Source organism: Anopheles bellator, chromosome 1 (assembly GCF_943735745.2).
Source record: "Anopheles bellator chromosome 1, idAnoBellAS_SP24_06.2, whole genome shotgun sequence".
Lineage (NCBI taxonomy): Eukaryota > Metazoa > Arthropoda > Insecta > Diptera > Culicidae > Anopheles > Anopheles bellator.
In genome coordinates this window covers 41,645,635-41,666,060 of record NC_071285.1, presented here as the reverse complement: position 1 = coordinate 41,666,060, position 20,426 = coordinate 41,645,635, and the positions used below count along the sequence as shown (strand labels likewise).

The window sequence follows — 20,426 nt, the reverse complement described above, 5'->3', positions numbered from 1 at the left end:
TTCTTCACCAGCCAGTATGGATCCTGCCAGTTCGGCGTACAGATCAGCAGCCTTCACTTTGCCGCTCTCACCACTGGTCACCTCAATCCGCTTGACGGGTGGCTCAGCCGTTGAATCGGCGTCGATCTTACGCTTGATCGTCGTTTCACCGGCAATGATCATTTCGCCAGGTTTCTTCTCCAGAAGCTCCGAGAGTACCTTATTCGGAAGCAGCTTTTGCTGGTGCAACTGGGACGCCGTGTCGGGCATGATCGTTTTGATGATCGTACCCTGGCTACCCGTTTGGCTCAGTGGTGCCAAGGGCGGCGGAGCGTTGAGTGCCTCGTGTGGATTCGTGGCTGTGATCACGGTGTTCGTTGGTAACGTTCCTGGCTTGATCGAGATGGTCGAGTTGCCCACTTTAATGTTGGTCAAATTGTTCGGATTGTTCGACGTGACCACAACCGACGCGTTCGCTCCCCCCGCCAGGGGAAGTTTTTGCTCGATCATTTGTTTTTGCTTCTGAAGTTGCTGCCTTTGGGCGACCTGCGATCAGTTGATGCGATAGAAAATGAAAAACAAAAACGTTATAAATATGCCTCCGTGGTTCCGTTCCATCGTCCAGCTGTGGTAAGAAGTCAGTGTTGGTATGCTGATTAATGTTTTCAGTTACAAAACACACTCACAAACAAATTATCTGAACTAACTTAAGCCTACGGAGCTGTGCACGTGGTCTGCTTCCGATTAAATCTACTTTACGAAATACTAGAAACCGTATATAAGTTTTCAAATGGAAACTTTTCTGTATCTAGCTGGATTTTGAATTTATTTTTAATCCAAACAGTATAAGCAAACATCTAGTATAAAACCAAATAAGTCAAGCAAATCGAAGAGATAAAGTTAGTAATGTAGAAGAAACATGCTTGTACGCAGAAATCTTGACCACTGTAAATTGAAGTAGTGATTTTAAATTTATGATAACTTTAACATTTTTAACAAAAACACAAATACACATGCAAAGGAGACACACTGGTGCGATCGATTAAGCTGAAGCATCTGCCATGTTTGGATTAATCTGTACTTGAACGTTCGTTGCTACACTCGAGGTGAAGGAACCAGTATTTTTTAACGGAATCATAATCTTCGTTGTGCGGCATCAACATTTAAATATCGCTTCCCATCTTTGCATTGACCAACGGTGGAAACAATACAGCATAGGTTGTGGCTGTTTGCAATTGTGTAAATTATGTTGTGCATCAAACGAAAGCATTACAAAATACTAAAATAGCTCCCGTCGCGTTATAAACAGTTCTTGCAATTGCAACTATAAGCGACCATGCGCCTCCATCGCGAACTTAAAAAACATTCGCTACCAACAGTGAACCTCTCGGTTGCCCTTCGCATTTCCTTCCCTCTTTACAAACGCCGTCGAAAGACCTAGAATAATGCACTACTGTTACCTGACGCACATTCACATTCGGTGCAATCAAACAATTGGTAGTAGGAGTAATGTTGGTAGTAGACAAACTACTGGAAGGAGTAGTGGCAGCAGCAGCAGCGGCAGTGGCGACGGCGGTGGCGAGCGTGCTTTCGGGAACCGCGCTCGTCGTTACCTTGTTCGCCAGTAAGCTCTTGATGAGAGCCGACGGATTGGTCGTCGTCGAAGAGATCGTTCCCGACTGGTTCATGATCGTCGTTGTACCGGTGTTATGGTGATGATGTTGCTGCACAGTCACACTACCTTGCGATTGGTGCTGAAGCAATGAGGTGCTCTGTGGTGATGGTTGCGGTGAGATGGTTGTCTGGTTTAGGACAATCACGTTGTTCTTCTGCTCACCACTAAGCACCTGCTGCAACAGGGGAGACGACGGTGTCGACGGTAGGTACTGTTGCTGTTGCTGTTGGGAAAGTCAAGAAAAGGGAAGAATGTGCGAAATGATCCTGTTTAGGAAAAAAGTACTCTGCTTAGGGAACTAAACTACGGTGTGCGGTGTGAAAAAGCGACAATGAAACACACATCAACACAACATCACACCAGAAGCTGCGACGAAAAATAACAGTATAATCGCACAGCAAATAATAAAAATACAACAAAACCAAATGATCGTTTGATCGACAAATGAAGATAGAACAGAAGCAACAAACGAAACCAAATTATACAGCCACTGCCTTAGTGGGCGGCTCGTGTCGAGCTTTGGGTGATGGCCACAGACACTACATTCAATTGTAAGCGCAAAAGAAAACAATGCAACAAATGGAAGCAGGGAACCGAGAATTGAGAGTTTGTTTTACGATTAACTGAGGAGATTGAGAAAATAATGGTTTCACTCTTACACCGCCGGTGGTGGCCGTGGGCTGATTGATAAGCACGCTCTTGCCGCCAACCTGTGTTACTATTAGCTGCTGCTTGGTGGAGGATGGTGCGGCAGTTACCGTGACTGTGGCCGGTGTCGAACTATACGGTACCAGGTGCTTCGAGATGTGCGTCTTGGGCGGTTGCGTTGTGATCGTTGGAGTGTGTGATGAGGGGGTCTTTTGAACGACGGAAACAACGGATTGGGATACTGCCGATGATGCCGGTGCCGTTGCTATAACGGAAGACGATCGTATCGTCGCTACCGTGGCGGGCGTTGTGAAAGTAAGCGATGGTACCGGCAATGATTGCCCTTTCGCCGAGCATATGACAGATGTCGTGGCCAATCGGCTTCCGTTTGGGATAACATCGATGGGAACCGTCGTGAGAGTGGTTGTCGAGGATGTGCTTGCTGTGGTGCCAGCATTGGCAACCTGTTTTGGGCCGGCGGCACAGTCTGTCGCAGCGCTACTCAAAGCGGAGCTAGCGGTTACATATTCTATGTTGGGCGCCTATAAGGATCCGGGGGGCGATCAATGCAGTTTTTGTTAATTTTTAACATATGGGTGGAGGTAGAGTGAGCATTACTGATAATAACAATTGTGAAAATGTACATGTTTCATATTCACTAGGCAGATCCATTCGACAAGATAAGTTGTACACGTGCAGGTACAGTGTATCTTATCTAAATCAAAAGTCCGGCTTTTATTTTTTCTCCGATGGCCCAATTTCGTTGCATTAACCGAGAACAATGCAAGTGGCCCACCCACGGAGAACTGGTTGTTGTTACGAAAGGAGTGTAAAAAAATAAAGTGTACTCACCAGCACCGTACCCTTGTGGACAATGGACAAGGGTTTCGCGCGCAACTTTAGCCCCTCGTAGAATGTGCTGATCGATTCAACGCCGTTTTGCTCCATCTTAAACTGCACCGGACCAACCGAGGCACCGAATACAGTACGGACGCAACGTGGAAAGTGCGACGGTGGTACGATCACTTTTCGACCGAGTTTCGCATTCGTCGCCATGTACAGTTTGTAGACCTCCTGTTGATCGGTACGGATGGCCGGTGCCGTGTGCATCTCGAACGATGCTCTTAACCAGGCACAGGCAAACTGTTCACTTTCCTGCACTTGCTGCTGCTGCATGTGCTTTGCGGCCAGTGAACTGGTCGGCGGTAGGGTGGCAGATGGACCTGTTACCGTTCCGGAGGCTACCGTCCGGCTGTCCGTGTTGCCTGCCATTGAATCGGGCCGCGCAATAATGTTGACAGAAACTTGAGGCGAGTCGGCCGCCGGTGGACGGGTGATCGACACCGTTTGGTTGCCCGCGGCAGGGGAAGCTGGTTGTGAGGTGACCATTTGAGTCACGGAAAGGGCGGGCATGGGTTTGTTGGTGTTGGCGGCAATCGTAGGGCTGCTGCTGGCGTTTGGAAGTTTCGACACTTCCGTCGTTGAAAAAACCGTTCCGGATGATGCGTCTTTGTGAACGGTGAGCTGGGCCATTGTTGGCACGGGATTAGTATGCATAGAACCAGCGTGCGGTGGCGTTGCTGGCTGGTACGGCCCTTGAGGGCCGGCCATATTACCCGGGATGGTTTCTACGACACGCATTAGTATGCAGGCATCCGGCCCGTAACTTTGCGCCTCTACCGTTACGAGCGAAACCAGCGTATCCAGCACACCGCGAACATGCATGATCGCTTGGCACGGTTTTTCGCCCATCGACGTCAGTGAGTAGATGCACTCGAGTGTGTAGAGCAGCAGCATGATGTCGTTCAGGAAGAGGAAGAGCGTTATTTGATCGTACAGCTGCTGGTTGAGGCAGCGATTTAGATTGTCCTCGTTCGCTTCTTTCTGTGCCAGTTTACTCAGCACCTCCAGACAGCTGATAATGACACCGCGATCGGCACCTTCCAATCCTTCTGAGACGGTGGACAAAAGACAGCGCGTGATTTCGTCCGATTGCGGGTCGTTAACGTCGATCTCGTTGGCAATATTTCCGAGCATATCGAGCCCAAGATGGTGCAGGTTGTTCCAGCGCGCGTTGGAGCACATGATGAGAAAGCGGATGAACGTACGATTATGGCCAAGCAGCGAAAGGTTTTCTTCGTTAAAGCTCAGATTGCGAAAGATCGACGCAATCTGCAGCACCCGTTGGCCGATGTAGTCGTTTGTTCCGAGCCCTGTCCCGAGACATAGGAACGTTCGCAGCGTGGCCATATTGAGTCGACTATGAGCCACTTCGGCGTGGTCTGTTTCGGCCTCATTTTCGTTGTCGTTCTCCTCGTCTTCCAGCTGCTCTTCCTGCTGGTAGATACTAGCAATCAGTGCACTCGGATCGGTGTCCATTTTGGCGAAGTAATCTTCCATCGAAAGCTCGAGCACTTGCGGTTTCTCAAACAGACATTCCTTCCAAAAGCGCTGCAGCGAGTTCTTCCGGATGTTCGAGTAGTACTCATCGAAGGTGTCACGCAGCGTAAAGTGGTTGAAAACGCCAGCATGCGCCAACAGCGCGTACACCAACCGCGGGCATCGATCGATCTTGAGCGTGTGCTTGTTCTCGTTCGACATCAACGTGCACACGTTGATGGCAAAGTCTTGCTCGTTCGGTAGGGGTGACAGCAGGGACAGGATCAGCTTATCGTACTCCGAGGCACGGTACAGATCTTCGGAAAGCTTCAACGACGAGCGGAGCGCTTCCGGGACGTTGTGCTGGTGGTGGTTGTACACACTAGGCATTGTGTGCAGTGCTCGGACGGTCCAGCGCCGATGTAACCGCTTTTCGTCGTCCTCATCTTCGCCGGGGTCTTTATCTTCGCCATGATAGTTTACTCGTTCGTAGCGATCCAGAAAGCGAATGTAGATCTGCTTCAGCGCGATCTCGTTGTTCACACATCGTGTCGGCAGATCGAGCTCTTCAATCACTTCGTCCCAATCTTCACGTGCATTAACCTACGATCGAATGTCCAGAGTCGAGTTAGGTGTCGCAATATCGCCCAAGCGCAAGACGGTAGAGAATTCTTACCTTCATCCATCCTCCGCGACTAATAACGACCGAGTAGAGTTTGTGTAGATCAACGTCGCGGCCACTTATCTTGGGAAGTTTCGCAAATGGTGTCCTGTAAATATTCGCACAGAGTGGCTGATAGGTCTAGTATCGATCGTTCCCTAAGACTGCGTGGCGTACCCATTTTTATCGTGGAACATTTGCAGATCGCACAAGAAGCTGTACTTATCCTTCTCAAAGATCGGCTTGGTGACCGTTCGGCGAACGCTTTGTGATTTTGTTGACTCTTTTGGAGTGACGGGAGCAGATACGCCGCCACTACCCGCATTATTAGGGCCAGCAGCGTTGACGCCGATTGCATCATTTGTGATGTCATCAACCATTGCCAGGCTGCGCTCTGTTTTCACGACGTCCATCATTTTTGACCCTCGTGCACTAATTTCTTTGAATAATACTTTTTAATGAATAATTTCTAGCGCGAATGAAGCCACAGGAGTCGAACACACAAACAACATTGGTACGCAAGCCAAGCGGCTGTCAAAGTTGCGTGAGTGTCGGTTATGAGTATGAGTATGAGTGAGTATGAGTATGAGTATGAGTATGAGTCCTAGTATGAGTGCTCACAAATGTCAGAATAGCCGTTTCGAACAAAAGCTTAGAATAACAGCAACTAACGGGAGCCGGTTTTTTTGCAACAAACAACAGCATATTTTCATTCGTCCGGTTCGTGTCCGTTCATCTACGAAAAATAAACAGAATATATTCGGTCACGAGCACACAAGCTGCGTTGATACAAACATTCCACAACGTTGAGTTGAAACTGATTTTGTGAGTATGAAACGCACCATAATTCGCAACGAAGAATATCGCGATCAAATTCAACAAAATGGTGGCTTGCTGTTTGGTTGTTTCGTGGTGCTGAGACATGATTTTCCTCTTTTCACATCCGGCACATCAAAGGTAGGATGCATAAAGCAAAACCGTCCTTTCTGGAGGCAGCCGAAAGCAGCGTTGATCGCCGCAAGCGTCCACGACCTATGAAGGGCAACAGCTGGGAATCGTTGCTTGCCGAGCGCCAATCGCGTATCGCAATACCGGAGGAGGAAATTTCGCCAGCATCCGGAGTAGAAGATGAGCTAGCGGACGCGGAAGAGTCGACCGAACTTAAGGATGAAGAGACGGTGAAAGTATGTTTGCGTTTGCGTCCGTACATCAAAAGCAACTCTGGCCGGATGGGATTGAAGATCAAAGACAATATGCTGATCGCTCGGTGCATCGGGGAAAATCAGTCGTCCTCTGAAAAGCGATTCACTTTCAGTCACATTTACGATGATCACGTATCGCAGGCAGATGTGTATGACTCGAGCATCCGGCCTATGATACGGCCGGGGCTGGGAGAACCGGGGGCCACCATTCTTACGTACGGTACGTCAGCGTCGGGCAAAACGTACACGCTGCTTGGCAACCAGCACCAACCCGGCGTTGTGCCACGCTGCATCGAACAAATCTACGCGGAATTGAAGGATTCCATCTCCACCGAGCCTACCCTTAAGATGGACGGCATGAAACCGTGTCTGCTAAGCGATGAGCTGGTTATTGAGGAAATGCGTAAGCTGACCGCCGTAAAAGATCAGCTGCAGAGTGAGGATGGTGATCAGCAAATCAGCGACATCATTCAGAGCCAGCAGCAATTCGAACCGCTACAGTTGGGCGACCGACGGGTCTTTATTTGGATTTCCTTCGTCGAGATTTACAACGAAAACGTTTACGATCTACTGAATCTTGATTTGGTCAATTCGAAACGCAAACCACTGAAGGTGTTGGCCAACGAAGGGAACGCTTATATTAAAGGGCTGACGACGCTGTACGCAGGAACGAAAGAGGGTGCTTACAATCTACTGGAGTTTGGCTTGCAGAGTGCTACGTACGGTTCGACCGACATTAACCGCAACTCGAGCCGATCACACAGCATTTTCACCATCACTGTTATCACGCACTCGGTGGCCACGCAACGTATCGCTCAGTCGGTGTACAAGTTTTGCGATCTGGCCGGTTCAGAGCGATTAAAGAAAACGGGCAACATGGGCGACCGTTTGAAGGAGGCCCAGAAAATTAACAATTCGCTGCTGGTGCTCGGCCGTTGCCTGGAGACGGTGCACAAGAATCAAAAGTCGCGCAAGGTCCACGATCTTGTGCCGGTGCGAGATTCGAAGCTTACTATGATCGTGCAGTCGGCGCTGCTCGGTAAGGAACCGATGACGATGATCGTGAACGTGTACCCAACGGATGAGTTTTACGACGAAAACATCAATGTGCTGAACTTTTCATCGATCGCAAAGCAGATTGTCATTCGCAAGGAACAGAAGATGCTCTCGAAAGCCCCAGAGAGCACTAGATATTCGTTTTTCCTGGCTCAGGCTGTAAGCAGCCCGTCGTGCAAGATCGATTTGTCCAACTTGCTACGGGAGAACGAAAGGTAAATGGAGATCGGTATGAAGGGTTAGTTTTGGTCTGATCCTATTGGTTCTTTTTTGTTTCTCATTTTGCCAGATTAAAACTTGAGGTGCAGCAGTTGCGCGAGCAAGTGCAGCAGAAAAGCGCCGAACACGCATCTTTCCAGAAGCAACTCGCTATGCAAGAGTTTTTGTTGCGCAACGAGCTGACGGACAACTTTCAGCTCCACTTTACACAAATGGAGGAATCCTACCAGAAACGTGTCGAAAGTGCCAAGGAACTGGCCATTTTGCCTTATAAACATAAGGTAGGACATTTGGAGACCAGAGTGCTTGTTCGCAGCGTTGTACACTAATCCGCTATGTGCACTGTTCACATTTCTTTAGCTCACTGTGCTGGAGAAGAAGTTGCAGTCGCGGGAGCAAATCATTCTCGATATGGAGGAGGACCAGGAAGAATATGAAAACAAACTGAAGGTTTATGAAGAAGAGGTCAACCGGTACCGTCTGCAGCAAAAGGGCGTTCGAAGACTTTCTTTGTAGTGATCGGCCTTATTTTCAAGCTTAATGAATAAATGTTTTAAAAGTCTTCTCTTTACGTTTTCTTTTAAATTGGTTTATTGTTTGGAGGGTATTGAGAGCAATGTTCAAAAACCTTCTAGAAAAAGTAGCGTATGAATGCCGTTGGTGAATGTTCGAACATTTGATTTCAAAGCTAAATTGCACAAAAATACAATCAAGTTGAGAACGTTTAGAACATTTTTGACATTTAGAACGAGTTGGAACAATTAATTTAGTACAAAGTGTTTGAAAGGAAAAAGGTGAAGGGTGAAAACAAATGTCAGCAAAGTTGCGAACGGGAGCACAACAAAACAAATTTCCAAAATTTATCACAGAAAATTAGTCCGCTTCGTGCGGACGTGTAAAGGCGCCTCACGAGGACGCTTGTGGCCGCATGTTTTTCGAAACACCAGTTTTCCTGTGTTGGGTGTTTCCTATGCGAATCGGTGTCAAGTGTTGGTCACGAAGGGCGTCGAGAGGGCAACGACAAGCGGATAAAACCCCGATGCTCGGCCGCGGCAAATTGGCCAACGAACTACTGAAGGGCTGCTAATTGAAAACACATTGGGCCTCGTGAATTGAAAAAAAGGGGCACTGTATCGAGAACCAAAGATGATCCGCCTCTGGCGTAGTGGCAGTGCCACACAAAGCAATCGTTTCATTTCGTCGGAGACCGGGGGTTGCGTGCTGCTGCTGATGTCGATGTTGTTAGCGACCACACCTAGCCCTTCGGTTGTAGCCGTTTCAACGTCAGCCGCGTCCCTACGAACGGCAAACCGTGACACGGCCGGTTGGTACGAGCCGGGCGACGACGAGGAAGGTTACTGTGCGCCATACAATGGGAAGGTTTGCAAGCGGTTCATCAACAGTCGACAGGTTTGGTACAGCCGCGAGGACGGAACCGGTGGGTGGGAGAACGAAAAGATCACCACCGCACTGTTTGACGATCTTATCAACGATCTGCCCTCTTACTGTCGACCAGCAGCTGAGGTAGGGTGACCGCGCGATAGTTCCGAAACGTAAAGTACTGATTGACCTTCGTTGTTCTCCTCAGAAATTGCTGTGTGCGTACGCGTTCCCACAGTGCGTGATCAAGGAAGGTACTACGATCCGGTTGCCGCTCTGCTATGAAGACTGTGTCGCAACCTATCTGCAGTTTTGCTACAATGATTGGGCGTTGATCGAAGAGAAAAAGGAACGGGGAGATGTCATAAAGTCGAGGGGACACTTCCGGCTACCGAATTGTGAAGAGTTGCCACGTTATAATCGCACCGCAAAACCTCCCGTCTGCTCACACGTTGGCCTGACCGAGCTCGTCTCGGAGGAAGTTACTTGTACGTGATTCCGGTGATCCGCTGTTTACTGTACAGGTAACCATTTGTTTTTTGTAATTTCCAATTTGCAGATGACTGCCGTATGGGTAATGGGCGGTTCTATCTGGGTACGGCAAATGTGTCCAACTCAGGTATACCGTGCCAGAAGTGGGATTCACAGGAGCCACACTCGCACCACAAACCGCCGCTCGTGTTTGCGGAGTTACAGGACGCCGAAAACTATTGCCGGAATGCGGGCGGAGAAGAGCCCACACCGTGGTGCTACACGACCGATAAAACCGTCCGGTGGCAGGCCTGTGACATTCCGCTCTGCCGTAAGTGTGAGGCGTATGCAGCTAGTTTGTTCGGAGATTCTTTCTAATGTATCCGTGTTTGGCCTTTTTGTAGCAAATTCTACCGACGCAAGTGACATCCGTACGAAGGTCGATATGACGATGGAGTCGGTGTTTACCCCTTCGATGATCTTCCTGCTGTCGGGTATTGGGTTCGTAGCGATCGTCCTGCTGCACCTGATGGTGCTGCTCTGCTACCGTGTTTCTCGCCATCGGCACAATCGACGACCGGCCGGTGCTGCCAGCTACAACGCAAGCAATGCGACGGGAACAACCGATCCCGGTGGGATCGACATCAACAAACTTCCTTCGAACGTAAACTACCATCGCACCGGTGCTCAGCTCAATCCGAAGCTGGAGAAGCTCGAGTTTCCACGCAACAACATCATCTACATAAAGGACCTTGGCCAGGGCGCATTCGGGCGCGTGTTCCAAGCGAAGGCACCAGGACTGGTGGCGGGTGAAGATTTTACGCTTGTCGCAGTGAAAATGCTCAAGGATGAGGCCAGCCAGGATCTGCAGGTGGACTTTGAGCGCGAGGCGTGCCTGCTCGCAGAGTTCGATCATCCGAACATCGTGAAACTGCTCGGCGTGTGTGCGATCGGTCGACCGATGTGCTTGCTGTTCGAGTTTATGGCTCGTGGTGATCTGAACGAGTTCCTGCGACAGTGTTCTCCGTTTGCACAACAGAACCGTGCCGACAGCATCAGTACCGAGCTGTCGCACGGTGATCTGCTAAACATTGCGCACCAGATCGCCTCCGGTATGATGTACCTGTCGGAGCGCAAGTTTGTGCACCGCGATCTGGCCACCCGTAACTGCTTGATCGATGACCACATGGTGGTGAAGATAGCGGACTTTGGTCTGTCGCACAAGATCTACCTTCAGGACTACTACAAGGGCGACGAGAATGACGCCATCCCGATTCGCTGGATGCCCCTTGAGAGTATCCTCTACAACAAGTACACGATCGAATCTGATGTGTGGGCATATGGAGTGTGTTTGTGGGAGATTTTCTCATTCGCCATGCAACCATACTACGGTATGACGCATGAAGAGGTTGTCAAGTTCGTGAAGGAAGGCAACATGCTCGGGTGCCCGGAGAATACGCCCCTGACGGTGTACGATCTGATGCGCCGCTGCTGGAGCCGGAAGCCAAACGATCGGCCCAGTTTTCACGTGATCTACCAGAAGCTGCAGCAAATTCGGGCCGACTTCGATGGGAAGATGCTAATGTAGCCGCCATGACTGAGAGAGCGAGAGAAAGAGCGGAACAAACTAACGGTATCAAATGAACAGATTGCGTACAGATCGCGTACCGTACACGTTCCGGTTACTACATAGGTTCACTGACATGTCACATGTGTGGAATGTTTTGATTTTGCGCTCATCACCTTCTTTGTGTAACTAATAATCACTTCTTTGTGTTCGTTTCGTAATCCAATTACCATCATCATCATAGGGCGGGCACGCGTGGTTTTCGTCTCACACGCGCAGTCCAAATGGCGTTTGTTTGAATAATTTATTTATGATTCCAGAGATGCTGCCAATACTCAAAGACTTTATCTTTTTTTCTGTTGATTTATGTGTAAACAGACTGCCAATAGAAATCTCAGTATTGTACGTAGTGTTTATTTATCTGATCGTTTGCCACTGAGCATCCAACTACTGAACAAATGAAATGACACTGATAGTTGTAGGTTTTATTAAATTCCCATTTCAATCTCGCGAAAACGAAGGTTTATTATATTTTCGGAACAGGAGTAGATGTGTGGCATATGCGGCTACTAGGTACTCGGGCATATCGTGTACTATTATCGTTAGGTACTTTAGGTTAAAATTAATTCCGTGTGGCCGTGTAGCGCACTTTTTCGCTTCTCTTTTCCGAGAGAACCATCATTCGCAACCAAAGGCAATGCACTGCACACCGCATATGCAGATTCATTAAAAACATAAATGTTTTAGATTTGAACATGACAAGATTACGAAACGCTCTGCTTCACAATAATAGTTTAAATGCGGTTTTTAGTAATAATACGAAGATTGTTCCAACTAGCATAAAGGGTTGCAAGTGAAGAAAATAGCGCGACAAAAGGACCCTAGAGTGTCCTTCTCCAGTGTTTCAGGGGTACGAATGCAAGCGGGTACAATAATGGAAGGTGAGTTTGAACGAGTAACCGAACAGCATCGGTTGCTGGAAAAATTAAGACATTTATAAAGTATGAACACAAGAACAACTTATAGTAGTTTAAGGGAAAAAGTTTAAAAGTTCTGCTCACGACACGAGGTAGACATGACCACATTTCTGTAGTTTATATGGGGGAACAAGGCGCACACCTCTCCTGGCGCGGAAGGACCATTCTGTTCCGTTGGTAAGAAAGCGTACTTAATTGGTTCCCGTATTGATTCTAATGAGGCATACATTAGCGGGTTTCTGCTACCCAAAGACTACATTTTTTGTTTAATATATACGGAATGGTAGGCGAGACCCTGCACTCTGTGGGACGCGTGAGAGTGTGGATTGATTTATGTAAACACGAACGGCAAGGCTCTCGGTACATTTCGGGACGACACAGTGGACAGGGATAAAGGTGACAAAGCGGAAGGAAGCGAAAGGAAGCGAAGGGAACAATGAGTGCGTTCCAGTCGTCGGCCAAACGAACGAAACCTTGAAACCTACCAACCAACCAACCAACCAAAAAAGCCATGCAAACGAAGTGAAAGAAGAAATAAATATTTAAATGTGTTTTGTCTCACTATTGAAGGCTCCTTTGGGGGGAATACTTCGAAAGGCATGTCTATGTGAAGTCCGAACGAGAACTCGATGGGTGACTAACGCAAATTCCTCACCCGAGGCATGGTATAACGTCAAAGAACGTGGAACGCGAAGCACGTGGTGTGTCGTCATTGGCAGGAATTTCCTTACGTAGCAGAAGCAGTCACGCGCGTGCAAAAAGCGTTTCCGAATGGGGACTACACCGAAATGGACTACTATTGGCCGGGCACCGCTTGTGGTTTGAGTTTTGTCTTGCAGTGCATCATTGCAGATGACGACGATATCGAAGCGCATGATGATGTTGCAAAAATTTTACACAATTGCTGCTCGTATGTTTGCACTCTTTGCTTGCCAAATATTGGGCCAGGTTAGTCAGGCCGTTTTTGAGGCATGAGTAGACCGAAAAACAATTGGTACTGGTGTTAAGAACTGGGCCCATCCATTCCATTGAATTGTCGAAGAAAGAAATGAATTATGATATTCTGAATCCGTGGCATTAACACGTTGCTAACGATTGCTAAATGAAAATGGAAAAACGTGGCGAAAACGGGCAACATATCAACATCGGTTAAACATTTGTTTTTCTCCCAAAACGCCGCGAAATTCTGCAATACATAGATAAAACCCATTAACTATCATGCCAAGCCGAACGGATAGGGATCGAGGATTGGCGTGATCATCGGTCAGGTCACGTGCAGGAGCCACAGCGTCACAAGATCGCCGGCGTTCCCTCGTCGACGATGAGTCAGAACGTATCCGTACGGGGTATCCGCAGATCCGTGATGTTGACTGTGTCCATTATTTACCGTTGATACGCCGACGAGCAGCTCCCGCTAACCGGTTCTACGAAATTCGCAGCCAACTGGCAGGTCCAAAAATGCCTGGGCAGTCGTCATCGATAGCGAAGGCCCGGCCGCCGGAACCCGTTCGGGTCGGGTTGTTTCGGGTGCGAATAGCACGAACCTCCCGTCGAAGGTGTGAAGCCGTCTTCGGCCTTTGAATACCGGTTTTTTATTATTTATTTTACAGAAAGAGAAAATGCTGAAGAAACGCACGTGCACCAAGCGCGCCCTTACGCGATGTGAGAGCGGACGAGAGACCGCACGGATGAGCAGAGACATCGCGACCTGCCAAAGGGGAGTGTGTTTATATATTGCTATGCGCCTCCATCGTCTGCACTCTCGCTCGCTGTTTGGCTGGCGTCGTTTGAGGGGTGCGTGATTGACACGCATCTTCCGATCACGCTGATTAATGTGCGAACGGAAATATTGTAAAGCGACGTATTTCCCCAGAACGGGCCCACCTACAAACGATCAACGGCGTTTGTTTGTGGCGATGATGTGCGGTATGGGAAAATTCGACCAGCTTATTACAGCAAGTTTGGGGTTTTTTCGCTAGAAACGAAATTTGCGCAGAAATAATTCATAATGTACATACTTTTTATACAAAACCACTTTAATTTAATTGTAATTGTTAAACCGCAACAATTCGTTACACTTGTATGGTTTTGAACTTGAGCTTAAATAATTTTATCGAGATGTTGAACAGACAACGGACAGTAAGCTACAAAGACCTGTCGAAGAAGAAATTCGTGTCTTTAGAGCAGCTTCAGACATGTGCCGCCAACGGAGTTGACGGAGCTTCAGCCGACGGAGAAAGTATCCTTGGTGGAACGGTCTTCGTAAATTTTTGAACCAAGCTTTGCGTACACAATCCAGTTACTGTACACACACTACTGTATTAATTTTTATAATTCTTTCATTTTTTGTTACTTTTTTCTAACTATTTACATAAACAAGGCCGTACGTAAAACATTCACATAGTCAACTGTACAATGGAAGCAAAACATTTCCAGCAAACATACAGTGGATGGCGAAAAGAACCATAGTTCAAGAACACAAAAGATTTGACGAAATACGAGGATGAACAATGTGCTTTAGTCAATAAAAAATCAATCGAAAACCTTAAATAAGATGTGTAAATTATAGTTTTGGTTTATTTAGGGATGATTGAACATATTTAGAACATGCTAAATTACTCTTCGGCGAAAACAAGTTTGGTATTCGCAATGCATACCATTACGCTCAGACATTGTGGCCGAAAATCGTCGTTTTGTTCTGTGGTCTGCAATCCTCATACATTATTTTGGGGCAGATTCTAATTCTGTTACATTAAGTGGGATCTTTCGCATACTCCAAGGTTCATGAATAACCACATGTTCTCAGTGGTTGGCTGGTCTGGGCAAAGACGGTAATAACCTAAAACCTTGATATTATCATCCACGAGGCATTACTGCTTTTGGCTTGTGGAATGCCTCACTATCCTGTGATGCGGAGAAATCTTCATCAATATGACTTCTTCATTCATTAATGTTTTTTGGTTTCACCAAGTTCTGGCCAGCTTTCGTGTCACCATGACCAGGAAAGGTCAGCAACTTGTACATAATGCACCCCTGGAACATGATGCCGTTGTAAGTTGTTTCCTAATGGTGTTTTAGACCCCATATAACAGAAAATATAAACTCTGCGTAATGATAGTTGAGTTTATTTTCACATATGTTTCAAATGTTCAGGAGCTAAGGTTCTTTTTGCCATCCACTGTACGTTCATTTTGTCGGTTTCCGTTTTCGGATTTTTTGTCGGTTTCTAATAATTCTCTTTTGGCGGTTTCAGCTAAATTTATGTGAACACCAGTAATTTATTTCAGCCAAGTCTTTTTACTAAGAGATATTCCTTTTCAAACAGTGTGCCCGATTTGTATGAAATAATTGGAGGTCTCGTATAGTGGCCGTTTTGTACAGTTTTTTTTATCAACCCTTAACGCTGCAGTAGTCGACGGGTACCTTGTGTGCGTCAAACTACTGATTTTGCAGCATAGTTTAATCTCTAAAACAAAACAGAGTATTCAAGTTGCGAGAGAACACCATGTCGACAGTCGATATAGTCGACTTTCTATATCGCGCGAATAAAAACTATCACAAGCCTTAATGCACAACTCGCTTCCGCCATCGGTTGATAGTCCTTGGCCATGCGGTGGCCATATCCACCGCCCGTTGTCCAGGTGGTTGATTTCACCGGAATCCGCTCCCAGGTCACCAGAATGGGTTGAAGAGGGAAACCAGTGGGTACCAGGGGTACCACAGGAAGTTGGACTCCATCGGCTCGAAATCGTCTTCGTCGGTGATGGTGCTGGCCAGATCGTAGACGATTGTTTTGGCCTGTCAGGCAGACGATCAAAATGGTAAGGGATCTGGCAGGCACGCGGTCTGAACACTCTACTTACGTCTCCATCGAGCAGCGGACGTGGGTTGCCGGCAAGGAACGCCGGTATGTTGTCAGCTTGGTTGTGCGGTGCATCGATAATGTTTGGAACTGCACGGCCTTCAGCCATGCTTCTGGTGGCCAGCAGACTGAGAACACCCAGCAGCAGAGATACTACTAACAGACTGCGGTTCATCTTGCGCACTTCTAGACGTGTTTTGGCACACTTTCTCGAATGATGCTCTAAAGGGCGATACTCTTCCGTAATTCGGCAAAATTCTTACTGATCACGAGTTCCCAGAATCAGGGCCGTTTTATAAGTCCCCCTCACTGACTCGACTCCATCCTGGGCAAAGCTCGAAATGGAGGCGCCGAACGGATACCCATCTGGTATAAACCGGTGGTCCGGCGTACCACGGCAACGATGACGCCGCGTGCAGGTTGATTGTTTACATGCTTGCACCCCGTTCTGGTGTTTGCGGCCCCGCGCGGGTGCCTGACTGGGAAAGTAGACCCGCGAGCCGGTTTAGCGTGGAACGCGCCGCTCGGGTGCGACCATGAGGAGAGCAGCGTGCGATGGCTTGCGTTTCGATAGCGCGCGAAGTTCCACGTGCTCGACATCGATGCCGTCATTATTCACGAAGCGACGAACCTCCGCAAAGAGGCCGGGTTTGTCCGGGGGTCCGTCGTTGTCGTTGTCCTCGTCGATGTGCAGTGCCTTCGGTACCGCCCTCAGTGGAGGGCTGGCAGCATTTCTTAGAGCGCATTTGGAGTCCGGGAGGCCGATCTTCCTGAGTGTGCCACCTCATGCCCCGACCGGAATGCTGTCCGATTGGTTGGCGCGACGGTGGTGGGTTTCCGAAACAGTCTCTATTTGCTTGTCAAATTCAACAGTGGAACGCAGCTTGAGCGCCTTTTTGGTGTGCTTATGGTGTGGGGCTTAAGCAAGGTTGAGTTGCCGGTGGTAAATCTGTGATGGATTGCAGTGCTGGTTGATGGAACAATGCCACATGGCAGCCATTTTGAAAGATCGTTGCGGTTTTCCCATGGTGTTTTTTTTTAATGTGCGATGTTGGGCCGATTTCTGAAAGTATGACAAAAGGAAAAAGCCAAGTTTGAATTAGAAAGGGCGATTCGTCATTCCCAAAATCGAAGCCAATTTGATATTTTTTGTATTTGGTATATTTTTTTGTGGTGGTATAGTGTTGTATAAAATGTCGAAAAAAGGATTGGAATCGACTACATTCTAGATTCCCACTTTCAAAGTCCCAACGAATGTGCAAATAACGGGACAAATAACAATGTTTTGAATAGTGTTTTGATTTAAGTTAATGATGAATTAATTTAAATAAACGGTTAGAAGAAAACATGTAAGATTAGGATAAGAGCAAACAAAAAAATGGTATCAGAGAAAAACATTGAACATGTATGATTATTTTGCCAAAATAAACGGATATCCCCTTCCATAAACCGCATATTGTAGCATTTTTTTATCGTAGATTTAAGGTAATCGAAACATATCACATTGAAGAGGAAAATTATTAAAATGATGAATAATCTTTCAGGTCCATCGCACAAAAACTTCTGTAGATTCCAACAACATTTGTTCCTGATTTCATTACAATCAAGCTATGTATATCCAGCAAATATATATCAAGCTTTATATGCTTGCTAAACATATATGCTATTTACATTGGTACAATTCTTCATTGGTAAAGTAACAGTCAAAATCATAAATAATAAGTTACACATAGCGTGTGGATTAAATATTTATTTGTCATGAAGTGGCTTAGGGCGTTGCCCACCCAACGGGAGGGCAGAGTTTGCGTACACGTTCTAGCACTGATTGTTCGACCTTTCAGGATTATTGCAGTTCCAATAACTTGAAAAAGGCCTTTCTGAAGGCCTTTATAAAATTTGTTAAAACATATTTCCTTATCTCTCACGAAATTGTATTGTACATTTTACTTTTGCTCTCACACGATGAGAGGTGTTACAGACTTCGAATGGTAGTACTGATGAACAGGTACATCAACTTTACGTCGGCTCGAAATAGTTTAATAGTAGTATCCGTAAGGATATCCTCCGTACCCTCCGTACCCGCCGTATCCACCATATCCGCCGTAGCCACCATACCCGCCGTATCCACCATAGCCGCCGTATCCCCCATATCCTCCGTATCCTCCATATCCTCCGTATCCTCCATATCCTCCGTATCCTCCGTATCCTCGGTGTCCGTATGCGTACGAAGGGTAGTAGTAACCGTATCCATAGGTTTCAGCCTTATCTATGTCGTCTGCGTCGCCGGTTGCCTCGATATTGTGCTCTTCATTCGATACGGCAAGCTTTTCGGATGGTTCAACACTTCTTGCTCGGCGTACTGGTAAAGGAAGCAAAGGGTTTCCGAGCCCGGGCTGGATCTGTTGTGCCGCACTGGCGATGGCCACAAGGGCGAGCAACGGAATGAACTGAGTGCATAGTGGAAAAGAAAAGCATCAAAGCGTAAAGTAACACATCTTTTTGCTCATCACCACACCATGCTTACTTTCAACATGCTTGCTGGCTGGTTTGCGTCCCCGCAAGTCAATAAATCTCGGTTAACGATCGGTGCAGAATACTTTCCTTACCCGGCGAATGATGCTTTCACACTGGTATGGAAATGGAATCGATGAAAGAGGTTTTATACTAAAAAACCCGATTCTCATTTGACGTCAGCAAGTTCTGGCGGGCAGCCGCCCGAGGGCGAAACTGGATTTGGTCATTTTTGGGGAGGCTTTTGAGTGTCATAATTTTTCTCCCACTCGCTGCCGTCGGTCGGAGAATAAAAAAAACGAGTTCACGCGACATGCCCGAAAGTATTGTGAAATTCTAGGTGTGTCGGGCGGCCGGTTTGGATTTCCCACCTAACAATCATATTTGGCTAACGCATTAGCCTTATTACCCGTCCCTCTGGACGGAGAATTGCACATCATCGAACGGTATTTACTTTTTTCAATCCCATTATGCAAGTCATTTGGTAGTTGTGATTCACTTAGAATGACTTGAAAAAAGTTTTTTCTTGCACCTTGTACATAGTGAAACATAACGCCAAGGCTGTGGCCATCATCATTCTTATTCCGGAGAACATGGATATTTTCATATGCGATCATGCGATCAACGATCAAGAACGACTGAACATCAACTACTTTATTAATGTCAGCTACTCAACAAACTGTTACTATTGAAATGTGGAGTTCCAGTTGATTGGATTGGATCGAAGTGTCCCTTTAATGGCTAGAGACACTATTGGTAAAAGGGATTCAAAATAGGAAAGAATAAGAATGAGAAGGCGTCATGTTGTACATTTTTATAGAGGAATAAACTGAGCTAATATAAACACTCAGAATAATGGATTTTATTTATTTGAAATTTATTTGTATTATTTTGATAAGTCAATTGTTCTGATGATAGTTCTGTAAGTTACAGTTCTTGTATACTGTTCTTAGGTATCGTATCGTGTTCTTCGAAGGTATCGTAAAGCCTAAGAACAATATACAAGTGTAAAGCTCACACATTTAATCAAAGAGACAACATTAGAAGCATTCGAAACAGAAATGAATTCGGAACGGCAAATCGACGAAATACCATGGGTTCACTATCAGATATCATAAGTTTTAAAAAGAATTTAGAAACGGTACAAAAAGTGGCAGTGAATTGCCATTTCATCGCAAGGTGCTAATTTTGGTAACACTCTCAGCTATGGCCAAGCTCTTTTAGCATCTATATTTTTGTTACATCATTTGTTATGAATATCATGTTTTTTTCCAAGATCCGGTGGGACTCGTACTCACATCAGTAGTACTCTAATGCAGATCGGTAGCGCTCGGCAGCTACGTGCAAATAAAATATATTACAGGTACAGCAAGGTGGACGATGTTTGGTCCCCTGGGAAATACCTGAGCTGTGATTGAATTATTGGAATGTTGCTAATTTCAGACATTCCATTGTAAACGAAAAATGTCTTCTGGTTTTCTTTCGAAAATTCTACGCGTCCTGCTTTCGATGTGAGAGTTTGGCGTCGGGCCGTTGATCCATATCAGATTCCGGTTTTCCCGAAAACAGATACCGATCGCCATAAAATTGGTGACGTCAATTTTGAAAGAGAGTGATGGCCACATTGGGCGATAGAAGAACTGCTGGGGCAGGACTGTATAAAAGGCACATGTTCCGTGAAGCTGGCAATAGTCGGTGGAACGAGCAAAGTGAGAAACCCTTCGTGCAGCAAGTGTGTTACGCTTATAAAACCAAAAACAACAAAATTTTGAAAAAAATGTTTAAGGTTGATTTCAAGTTAAAATTAATTCATTTGCACCAACACTAATTATTGATTGA

At 46.7% G+C, this 20,426-nt stretch overlaps 4 protein-coding genes across 5 annotated transcripts in view; 2 read left to right on the top strand and 2 right to left on the bottom strand.

Moving 5' to 3' along the window:
* The window catches only part of LOC131215621 (AT-rich interactive domain-containing protein 2), an 8,821-nt gene extending 3,063 nt beyond the window's left edge, over positions 1 to 5,758 (bottom strand). The window contains exons 1-6 of the mRNA XM_058210013.1: positions 5,520 to 5,758; positions 5,358 to 5,451; positions 3,155 to 5,284; positions 2,314 to 2,844; positions 1,440 to 1,877; positions 4 to 525 (exon numbers count right to left, since the gene is read on the bottom strand). Of these exons, the coding sequence (XP_058065996.1) occupies positions 4 to 525; positions 1,440 to 1,877; positions 2,314 to 2,844; positions 3,155 to 5,284; positions 5,358 to 5,451; positions 5,520 to 5,758 (3,954 nt within the window). The remainder of the gene's footprint in view (positions 1 to 3; positions 526 to 1,439; positions 1,878 to 2,313; positions 2,845 to 3,154; positions 5,285 to 5,357; positions 5,452 to 5,519) is intronic.
* Positions 5,759 to 6,035: 277 nt separating this feature from the next.
* LOC131216595 (kinesin-like protein subito) lies at positions 6,036 to 8,335 on the top strand. Of its 2 annotated transcripts, none has more exons than XM_058211128.1 (4): positions 6,036 to 6,167; positions 6,300 to 7,815; positions 7,890 to 8,100; positions 8,180 to 8,335. In XM_058211128.1, the coding sequence occupies exons 2-4, from the start codon at positions 6,305 to 6,307 to the stop codon at positions 8,333 to 8,335; spliced, it is 1,878 nt and encodes a 625-aa protein (XP_058067111.1). In that variant the 5' UTR covers positions 6,036 to 6,167; positions 6,300 to 6,304. The 2 variants fall into 2 exon arrangements, with proteins under 2 accessions (XP_058067111.1, XP_058067112.1); XM_058211129.1 differs by having other exon boundaries at positions 6,059 to 6,167; positions 6,304 to 7,815.
* A 630-nt stretch (positions 8,336 to 8,965) lies between these two features.
* On the top strand, positions 8,966 to 11,294 carry LOC131215620 (tyrosine-protein kinase transmembrane receptor Ror2). The gene is made up of 4 exons (XM_058210011.1): positions 8,966 to 9,343; positions 9,408 to 9,687; positions 9,759 to 10,001; positions 10,075 to 11,294. Exons 1-4 carry the CDS (start codon positions 8,966 to 8,968, stop codon positions 11,256 to 11,258), a joined length of 2,085 nt encoding a protein of 694 aa, XP_058065994.1. The 3' UTR covers positions 11,259 to 11,294.
* A 6,818-nt stretch (positions 11,295 to 18,112) lies between these two features.
* On the bottom strand, positions 18,113 to 18,609 carry LOC131215619 (uncharacterized). Its single transcript, XM_058210010.1, has 2 exons — positions 18,601 to 18,609; positions 18,113 to 18,523 (listed from the first exon to the last, which is right to left on the bottom strand). Exons 1-2 carry the CDS (start codon positions 18,607 to 18,609, stop codon positions 18,113 to 18,115), a joined length of 420 nt encoding a protein of 139 aa, XP_058065993.1.
* Positions 18,610 to 20,426: the final 1,817 nt, after the last annotated feature.

What these genes read in the sequence shown, in the direction of transcription:
- LOC131216595 (XM_058211128.1), top strand. Translation starts at nt 6,305, where the DNA reads ATGCATAAAGCAAAACCGTCCTTTCTGGAGGCAGCCGAAAGCAGCGTT. An exon ending in TTGCTACGGGAGAACGAAAG is followed by an intron (nt 7,816 to 7,889) that starts GTAAATGGAGAT and finishes TCATTTTGCCAG; the next exon opens with ATTAAAACTTGAGGTGCAGC. An exon ending in TTTTGCCTTATAAACATAAG is followed by an intron (nt 8,101 to 8,179) that starts GTAGGACATTTG and finishes ACATTTCTTTAG; the next exon opens with CTCACTGTGCTGGAGAAGAA.
- LOC131215620 (XM_058210011.1), top strand. Translation starts at nt 8,966, where the DNA reads ATGATCCGCCTCTGGCGTAGTGGCAGTGCCACACAAAGCAATCGTTTC. An exon ending in ACTGTCGACCAGCAGCTGAG is followed by an intron (nt 9,344 to 9,407) that starts GTAGGGTGACCG and finishes TGTTCTCCTCAG; the next exon opens with AAATTGCTGTGTGCGTACGC. An exon ending in CGTCTCGGAGGAAGTTACTT is followed by an intron (nt 9,688 to 9,758) that starts GTACGTGATTCC and finishes TCCAATTTGCAG; the next exon opens with ATGACTGCCGTATGGGTAAT.